This window comes from Octopus bimaculoides, chromosome 17 (genome assembly GCF_001194135.2).
Source record: "Octopus bimaculoides isolate UCB-OBI-ISO-001 chromosome 17, ASM119413v2, whole genome shotgun sequence".
NCBI classification, from domain to species: Eukaryota; Metazoa; Mollusca; class Cephalopoda; order Octopoda; family Octopodidae; genus Octopus; species Octopus bimaculoides.
The window spans coordinates 47598746-47609156 of NC_068997.1; the positions used below are offsets into that span (position 1 = coordinate 47598746).

A 10411-nucleotide genomic window follows, 5' to 3' on the forward strand; every position below is an offset into this window, starting at 1 on the left:
TTTATTGCAATGGTTGAGAGCTGCAGCAACATGTAAAACAGTGGTTCTCAACCATTTTTCCTCCTTTGATTACTTTTCTGTTCTGGTGGATCCCCATAGCCATTTGATATTTAAAAACTAGTTTTATAGATGCTTCTTTCAAAATTGCTATTTTGTTTTTTTTCACACATTAACTTGTGTAGGTTTAACTATGTAAAATGATAGAGAAAGAAACTGAGCTGTTTCTCACAATAAATACATGTAAAGCAGAAATTTTTTCACAGATCCTTAAGATACTACTGTCATCATCATCATCATCATCATTTAATATCCACTTTCCATGCTGGCATGGGTTGGACCGTTTGATAGGAGCTGACTAGGCAGAAGACTGCATCAGGCTTCACAGTCTGTTTTGGAAGGAGTTTTACAGCTGGATGCCCTTTCTAACACCAACCACCACACAAAGTGGACAGTGGATCCATTATTTACTTTTTTCTTGTTTGGACCCCCAAAAGCCTTACTAGGACCCCCAGGAGTCATATGGACCTGGTGCATATAACTAATTAAAGATCCACACCTTGCACCAACAATTAGTTTTACTATGTCCATCAACTGATGACACTTTGTTGTCACTCAACCCCAGATCACTGCCCTCATCAAACATACATTCACCACACGCAGTCTTAGTGCTTATACAATACTTAGTCCTTACCATCTGGCTGTACAGGGCCTGAGCCAAAACTTGTTGTTGTGCTTGCTGTTGTTGAGCAGCCATTTGTTGCTGAGCTGCCATTTGATGCTGAGCTGCCATTTGTTGCTGAGCAGCCATTTGTGCAGCTGCTAGCTGCACTGGGTCAATAGTTGATAAAAGACCTGTGTGAAAAGAGAAACAGAATGGTGTATATCAGTGAAATTGTATTGATATAGAGAATGAAAGGGTGTATATACATGAGATTATATGCAGAACTATTTATACACTTATGTATTTATACAGTTATATGCAGAACTATTTATACAGTAATGTAGGTGCTATCATTGTTTCTCTATCATTAAAGGAGTAATTGAGGTATAAACATATAGAAGGTGAATGACAAATGAATAGAAATGTTAAAAGAAAGAATGGGATGAAAAGAATAAAGTGAAAGTTGCAGATATTATTAAGCAAAGGGACATATATTATTTGAAATAGCTGAAAGTGTGTTTCTTCCAATGTAAACACCAGTAAACATGCTGTTGTTTATAAAATTCCTCCCTGATAAGATTGATACATTATTCCACATTATTCTTCCTCTCAGATTTATTTTAATGTATCAATCAAAACATAAGTCAGTAATATGGTGATATAAATGATTTAAATAACATCTTGTGCATTTGTCTCCATTTTCCCTTACTATTATATCTATATATATATATATATATATATAAATACACACACAGATATATGTGTATGAGAGAGCAGTATAAGTGTGTGTATGCAACAATATGTATGTGCACCTGTGTGGTCATTTGCTCTTCTTTATGGAGCGCATAAGAGTTGAAGATGCCTGGCATTTTCTCCTATCAACTGGTGAGCTGTCATTGAGATTTTCAACTAAAATCTTTGGGTACTTGCTTTAAAGATTTCCCATGTCTATCAATGTTTTTGTTTTTTCTTTACTGGTATCAGAAAGTACACAGGGCCAAAAGTGATGCTGCAAGGTATCTCATCTACCACACTAACTTTTCTCCAGTGCACGCAGACATCCATACATACACACATGTATAGATATAAAGGCATTCAATACAACCTGATTTCATGACAAAAAAGGATTACATAGGCCAAGCAAGAGTTTTATCATACCAATGAGACTATCAAGACAACACAGAACTTCATGCACAAAATCCCTTTTCTATCTCACATAAATTGACACTTTTGCATGTGTGTACATATGCATACATTCATATGAGGGAGTGCTGAAAAGTTCCTGGCTTTGAGTAAAAGAAAATACAGGAGGATCACTTAATTATGATTTTGAACATATTCCCTTCTCTGATTCACACACTTATTGCAGTGGTCCTTCAGTTTTTCTAAGCCCCGGAAAAGAACTTGGAAGGTTGGGTCTCCAACCAGACATTTCATGACACCCTTAGAACCAGGAACTTTAACAACCTCGTGGTATATATATATATATATATATATATATATATATATATGTATGTATATACTTAATGTTAATGTTAAAAGAAAAGAGGGTTATTGTGCTTAATTGCTGACAATTTTATACTAAATTCTTTATTAGCTGCCAACTAATTAATTCGCTAATGATTAGTTGGTTAAATACTTAATGACTAACTGATGATCGCTGATAACAATTGATTACTTGGTGATTAATTCCTTGGTTAGAGTATTACTAATTGGTAGCTGGAGAGAATGTGTATGGGTATGCACGTATGTATGACTAATTAGTGTTTAGTAACAACAGGTGAGAGATAATTAGGTTGACTGTGTAGTCTTACCTGTTGTGACAGGCATTGTTACAGGTGAAGTAATTGCAGGTGTTGTAACAGTGAGTGGTGGAAAGAAGTTGGACTGCATTGGTTGTGTTGGAGCCAACAATGGACTTAGCGGTATTGTAGTCTGGAAAAATAAGAAAGAACAGTTTACAATTTAGTAGAAATGTAAGGTGGCAGGCTGGCAGAATAAACCATAAAATATACTTTTATCTTTGGACAAGATATCTCAAGAACTGCTATATGGATTCAGATGAAACTTTCAGGGATGTTTGGCCTGATGTTTGGCACAAACTGATTAGATTGTGAGATCGATCCAATACTGGACAAGGATTCTGGATTATTTTCTGTGTTTTTTTTACTTAATTTTTGAGAGTGGTGGGGTTCGTTTTTAGTATTCTCGTTTGTGAGAGCAGTCGAGTTTATTTCAGATATTCTCATTTTAAAAATCATCTCTGGCTGATCATTGAGAGGACATTGGTGTTGCCTTGGCAGAGGGTTGGTGTTATATCATACTAAGTTGAACTTGAACCACTGAACTCAGACTCCAAATTTGCTTTTGGAAAATAACTATAATGACAGGAATACATCAATAAAGGAGCTTCTATGTGGTTGTTTTGTCTGTTAGAAATAGCAGCTAAACTTCCCTCAAATCACATCCTGTTGTCTTTTTCTCACAGAAGAGATAACACATTGGATAATGTAGTCGTACAGGAACTAAATCTGAATAAAAGACTGCGCTGGTTTGGTCATGTGATGCAGATGGATGAGGACAGTTGCACAAAGATGCGCCAATCACTTAAAGTTAATGGAAGTTGTGGAAGAGGGAGACCCGGGAAGACATGGGACAAAGTACTGAAGGCCGATCTCAAAACATTGAGGCTTATAAAGGAGATGACAAAGGATTGCTGTACTCAAGAAAGCCTGCTCACCACAACAGAAGTGATATCCAAAAACCAAGGTGCCATGTAAAAAGCACGCAATAAACTCTGTAAAATGGTTGGCATTAGGAAGGGCATCCAACAGTAGAAACCAAGCCAAAACTGACTATGGAAACTTGTGTGGCCCCTGGCCTTGCTAGTTCCTGTCAAGCTGTCCAACCCATGCCAGCATGGAAGCAGACGTTAAATGATGATGATGATGGTAGTCACTACAGGAACGTTGTTGATTATAGCGCTGTCACTGGATGAGAAGTGACCAAGGACTAAAGAACAATAATGATTAAGTAAAAGAAAATCATTTTAAACATTCACAGATATATTTGTAATTATAAAAAAAAAGAAGAAAAAAAAAAAGCGATGTCACTGACCTGAGGGCCTTGAGTAAGACCGTTTCCACCGCCTTTGATTCTTGATTGAAGAGATCGTGCATCACTAAGCTCATCCACATTGTCATTTAAAACATTTTCGAAAACATTATCCACCCACTTGGCCCATGTAGAATTACGATCATCTGACATAACTGAGACACTTTCATGGGGAACATTCAAGTGATGAGCTCTTGTTGGTGCAGTTCTCTCTGTATAGCGAGCATTCAGTCTGGTGTCAGCAATATCTGTTTCACTCATGTTGACTGGACTTGGGCTGACATAACGTTTATTCAGTTGTGACTCTTTGTTGAGGTTACTGGGTGCCTGGATGCTGCTGCCATTGGTGGTGGCGTAGTCGCCACTGCTAAGTGGAGAAGCAGCTCGCAATTTGTAATTATGATAACGATCATTGAGGGGACTTTCGTTTGTCAGATCTGGCAGGAAGTCTTCAGCCCGGCGCTGATTTAAAGGGTTTGATACTGAAAATGCAATGTCTTTCTTGGACTTCTTAGAATTAGCCCGAATAGAGGTTTCAAGAGGAAGAACTTCAGGGAAATGTCCTGTAAAAGCCATGTTTCGGTCCTTCTCTGGATCATGAGGACTGCAGTGGGGGAAAAAAAACGATAGCCACATTAAAATACAGAGCTGGTTTAGTGAGCTGTTTTTAATAGATTTGTAAAATATGGAAAAGGTTAATAGGAGTGATATAACCCTGTCTGACCCATACAAGCATGGAAAAGTAGACATTATAATGATGATGTGATGATGATGATGATGATAAAGTTTATTCAAGACATTACACTAGTACTATTTCTATGGCATATCTAAAAATGATCATGGTGGAATATCTTCAATAAAATATATAAAACTCTATGTTTGTGTCATGTATTGAGTACTAGATTTGAAAAGAGCCTCTGTTCATTGAATTCTATGTACAGTGTGCGATGGGTAAATTGTCACCATTTTATATTTTTAATTTTGTGCTTTTGCATTGATTGCTTTTGATTTTGTCAGTTACACGGTGTAGTAGGGTCAGTTGGGCACCGTTTGTGAGAAAAACAGCACCATGACACAATTCACTCTGCCAGAAATTTGGGAACGATATGCTGTACTGCTAAGCATTCCATGGCTGATCCTACAACTCAGTTTCGTACAAGGAATACAATGGAGTGTTAGGTAACAATCTGATTATATAACCATGTGCTCATCAGGGTTAGCCAATATTGAAGGGAATACGGCAACTGATTTCTGATAATATACCCACTCTATTGGCAAATATACGAGTGCATCTTTTCCTTGACTTATGGTCTCTTAAACAACTCATGTATATATATATATATATATATGTTATTCAAGACATTTCACTTAGACCATTTCAAAGTATATGATAGAAACAACAGTAGTGTAATGTCTGGCATTACATATCACCATCTTAATGTCCACTTTTCCAGGCTTGCACAGGCTGGACAGAGTTTATTGAGGCAGGTTTTCTTCAGCCAATACTCTTCCGGTTGCTGACCCTTACCTGTTTCCAAATGAGGTAATATTTCACCCACGGCCAGACATACTTTTTGAAAATATTGGAAATGAAATGACATTCGTTTGCAACAATCATGTGATATCAAACGAGGAAAAGCAAACATACACATACGCACAGACTTCTTTCAGTTTCCATCTACCAGATCCACTGACAAATGTTTGGTCAATCTGGGATTCTTGTACAAAACACATTTGCCCAACATACTGTGCAGTGGGGACTGGACATGGAAATACGTGGTACGGAAGCAAATGTCTTAACCATACACACACACACACACACACATATATATATACATACATATGTGGGATTGCTGAAAAGTTCCTGGCTTTAAGGATATTGCAAAAGGCTTGGTTGGGGCCCAACCTTCTGAGATCTTTTACAGAGCTTAGGAAAACTGAAGAACCATTGCAATAAGTATGTTGAATAAAATCATACTTAACTGATCCTTCTGTATTTTCTTTACCCAAAGGCAGGAACTTTTCAGCAACCTCCTCATATGTATATGTGTGTGTGTGTGTGTGTGTGTTGCCTTTGTGCTTTGTGCTTCAAATAATATTTAATAAAATCACATTTTTTGAGAGTTTTAGTAAAATATGTAGTTTTATAGATATTGAAATATGTTATTATGAAACCAATTGAAATCTAAATATTATCCTTTATATTGTAAAGAGATTTTGATTAGAATTTTAATTTGAATATGAATACATAAATATGAATGGCCATGAGAGGGTTGGCATTAAAAGAAGTAATTTGTAAATATGCCTTTACTTTTCAATCTTAAGTTGATTAATATGAAATTTAATTAACCTATTCATCACCCTACATCTAAAGATGTAACAAAAAGATTTCAATTAATTTTGAAAATCAAAAATTTCAAAGGATTTTGTATAATAACAATGAATTTTTCATGATGAAGCTGATATCTGGAACACAATGAAAGATTTTCACATAAAATTATATGTAAAAAAATAAAAGAAAGGTGGTGCCCCAGCGTGGCCGCTGTCTAATTTCTAAAACCAGTAAAAGAATAAAATAGAAGGTTTTTAATTTTATTAAAAATGGTTAGTTTTTTTTTTAATGTTTTCTTATTACAGAACTAGCTATGGTCTTACATAAGTTGGTTATGAATAGGGGTAAATTATGAAGGAGTTAAATTCTTTTTTTAGAGAAAAGAACAAGACTGACATGTGATGGTTTTCAGGCAGGGCAGCAACACACTGCCCTTCACACCTATCAGAAAGCTGAACCAAGTTAGTGAGTGACTACTACTACTACATTTTCTTCATGGTGTAAGTATTTCTCATTTGAGTTTTAATGTTCACAGCATTAAATGTGTTAATAGCCTTTATTTCTCAATGTGGCTGGTATTCCTGAGCAACACATTGTCAAAATAATTTTAGTTCTTTACGATGACTAGTGAACATTCTTGTTGCACTTACTGAGTTCCTTGATTATTACTTTGGAATGTATCCTGACGTTTAAGCTTTACTGATGAGGTCTCAACAGGATTGAAATCTACCTCAGGTTCTCTCCCATGTCTGCTGAAACAATTAAAATAATATCTATCAATGGCTACAAATACTGTTTTTTCTTTCTTCCTTTTTCACCTCTTCATAAAATTATTTCCAGTTAGCTTTTATTGACGTTCATTCCATTTAATGGATGTACTGAATGAAAGAATGACTGAACAGAAAACTTTACCTGCTGGAACCAGTCCTTCTCCCAACTGGTCCTGCTGTATGGTCTGTGTAGACAAATGTGTATGACTTACACACAGGGAAGCCTTGGACGATCTCTATCTCAGAAATCAGATCCAACACATAATCATTCCCCATCAGCTCATAGTAGTGAGGTCCTTCTTCCAGTGCTACAGTCCAGCCACTGTGATTGTCATACATATTTCTGTGGACAAAATACATCATCTTGTTAGAGAGAGAGAGAGAGAGAGAGAGAGTACTGTAGTCTGGCAAGAACAGTATAATGTACGAGATGCTAAAAAGTTTCTGGCTTTAAGGGTATCATGGAAGGCCTGGTTGGAGGCCCAAAATAAAATATAAGATAAAAAGAATGTCAACTTTTATTATATTCATTATATATATTGTTTCTGGTATAAATTAATATTACTAAGAAATATTACCGGTCCCTGGCACACTGGGGGAAAAAAAACTGCCATTATGCCACATCAGATAGTTTGAAAAGCACCGACTTGGAACAATAAAGGACTGATGCTTGTCATGACAATGACCGTTTGACCAACAATCAGTGGTGTAGCTAAGAGTGGAGCAAGGAGAGGAGCAACCACTGGACCCAAGCACATATTTCAAAGTTGGCACCTTTCTAGCAAAGCAATTTTTTAAAAACTCTTTCATTACCTATATCAATAGTGGCAAGTTTCATACATATTATTATGACATTGATAGTGAAACATGAAATTAATGAATGTAGAACACAGTTAGGCATATCACAACTGAAATATTGAAATATTTTGAGTAATAGAAGAGAAATGGGTTAAAAGTTGTTTGGTTGTGTGCCATGGTGCTATGCCTCAGCCAACAATGTTGCTTGTTTATTATTGTTTGGGACAAAGATTTAATCTTTAGCCACAGTGTTTGATGTAATATTAGTCCAGCCAATCAAACAGAATAGTGAGTGAGTGTGTGTGTGTGTGTGTGTGTGCATGTAAGTTGTATACCTTTGATCCAGTAGGTTGGCAGCAAATCTCTCCCCTGTAATCCATGAATCTACATGGCCGATTTGTGTAACATCTGGAGAAAGACAAAATCAAAAAAGACTATTAGAAAGAACATATTCATTTCAAATTTTAGCACAAGGCCAGCAATTTCGGTACTTGTTTTACCGACCCCGAAAGAGATGAAAGGCAAAGTCAACCTTGGCAAAATGTGAAGACATATGAAATGCTGCTAAGCATTTTGCCTGGCATGCTAATGACTATGCCAGCTCACCACCTTAATAATAATATTAGAACAGATATCAATTGCTGGTAGGGACACTGTATTTTGCTTTGCAACCAAAATGTAGTACCAAATGTGTTAGAGGTTTATAAGACAATATTACGTCTTATTTTGTATTAGAAGTGTGTTGTTTTCATTTTGTTAAGTGTCTCTCTACAGATGTTCTATGGAATTTAGAACCAGGTTGGCTCTAAATTTGAAAGAAAATCTGTAGAGATATACTTAAGGGATGATAACATTAGAGAGGAATAATGGGAACAGGAGAGAGAAAGAGATGGGGAGAAAGAGAGAGAGAGAAGGAGAGAGTGAAAGAGATGGAGATGAAGGGAGAAAAAATGAAAAATGAAAATATAAGATGGAAGGGTGAGAGAGAGAGGGAGGGAGGGAGATGAAGAGTGAAAGAAAGAAAGAAAGAAAACAGGAATGAAAATACAAGAAGGGTGAGAGAGTGTAGAGAGAGAGAGAGAAAGAGAGGGAGAGAGAGAAATTAAGCAAGTGTTTCAGTGGAATATAAATTTCGTAGAAAACAGTTGCTTCATGTATGTATATGTGAGGTTAATGAACATATCTGTAAGGCTCTACATGCAGACAAGCATGGGGAATGTGATTAAGAAGTTCACTCATCATAATTATGTGACTTCAGGTTCAATCCTGCAGTAAAGTCTTTGACCATAGCCTCAAGCTGACCAAAGTCTCCCGAGTGAAATTTGGTTGATACAAACTGTGTGGAAGGTCACTAGAGTAGGAACGGTTTTGTTCTTTGGTGGTGGATATGAATCAGAATCTGGTTTAATATTACAACTGAGCTTTTGGGTGCTTGTAACCTGTGTCCACTCTAGTGTAAGCATTTGAGTTAGGTCTCTGGTCTGAGAGTAACTTCTTCCTTTCTTCTGACCAGTTTCGGAAGCCCTGAAAAAGTCTCACTGATACTATAAATCCTTTTTTAACTATGTCAAGAATAAACTCTAAAAAATTACAAATACACAGTGATACTACACAACTTACAATTGTATATTTCTGTTCTGAGAAGTCACAGCTCTGGAAATATGGATCTATGGATAGAATGCAATAGGAAAGGATCCTAAGGCAGGGTCTTCAAGCCAAGCCAACTGGCAGACCTAGTGGTGAATCGCAAATGAGATGACTGGATATCCTTGATCTCAGTCAGTTACACCTGGGAATCCAGCAGGAAAGTTTAATGACAGATGCTTTTGAGAAGACCCCCATGGAGAATGTACCCCTACAACTCTCCAAGAAACAGTGGGTGGCGAAAATAGATGGATGCCTAGATAGATATTATGTTTAAGTACTTACCATCAGGAAACTTTGCAGTTAAAGCCATGTTGGCCCTCCTTAAAGCTGCTTTCCATTCCAGCAGACAGGGCGGGTAAGTACGGCAAAGTGTTGGCCGTATGTTGAAGCATTGAAGTAATTTATGCTGACAGAACTCTTTGTAGCCATTGTAGCCAAAATCAGACACGTATCTGCACAACAGAGAAGCAAAAAACACAAATTTAGGATGGTTGCTGTTTGTTTTATATATGTTTGTCTTATTTAGTTGGTTTTAAAAAAGTGTCATAGAAGATTGCACCAAGGAACTTACTTCAGTAGATATTTCTTGAGTGTGTCACTTGGAATAACACAACAGAGGCAGAAGGCCAGCAGAAACCAACCCCTCTCACCATTGCTTGCCACTGCGTTCTTCCAAGTTTGGTTGGCCAATTGGCAATAGATTTCATCTCGAAGTTGTTCATCTTGTAAACACTGAAGAAGGAGATACAGCAAAACATGAGGAACAGGAAGGGAAAAGATATGAAGATGGCAGATGAAAGGGAGAGTGATAAAGAAGGAAGTGGTGAGAGAGAGTAGTAGTAAGAGGAAGTAAGAGAAGGAGGGGAGGAAAGATAGGGAGTGAGGAAGAGGAAGTGGTGAAAGGGTGTGAGAAGAGAAAGAGTAGGCTGTAAAAGGAAGTAAGAGGAGAAGTAAGAGTAAGACAAGAAGAGTGTGGTAAGTGGATGTAGGAAGTGGGGGGGAGAACATGAGTGAGAGGGAGAGAGAGAACAAGAGAAGTGACAGTAAGAGGTGGTAAGCAGAAGAGGGGGGGGGGGAAGGGAAGTCAGA

General features: G+C 37.1%; 1 protein-coding gene across 4 annotated transcripts in view; it reads right to left on the reverse strand.

Annotated features, from left to right (window-relative positions):
• LOC106881175 (unconventional myosin-XV) overlaps positions 1 to 10411 on the reverse strand; it is a 324434-nt gene that overhangs the window by 55525 nt on the left and 258498 nt on the right. For 3 of the 4 annotated variants that reach the window (XM_052973940.1, XM_052973938.1, XM_052973939.1), the window contains 8 exons: positions 9894 to 10054; positions 9605 to 9774; positions 8011 to 8083; positions 7020 to 7220; positions 6758 to 6856; positions 3779 to 4379; positions 2476 to 2596; positions 692 to 852 (listed from right to left, as the gene is read on the reverse strand). In XM_052973940.1, the coding sequence (XP_052829900.1) occupies positions 692 to 852; positions 2476 to 2596; positions 3779 to 4379; positions 6758 to 6856; positions 7020 to 7220; positions 8011 to 8083; positions 9605 to 9774; positions 9894 to 10054 (1587 nt within the window). The remainder of the gene's footprint in view (positions 1 to 691; positions 853 to 2475; positions 2597 to 3778; positions 4380 to 6757; positions 6857 to 7019; positions 7221 to 8010; positions 8084 to 9604; positions 9775 to 9893; positions 10055 to 10411) is intronic. The other variant, XM_052973941.1, reaches the window with a different exon arrangement.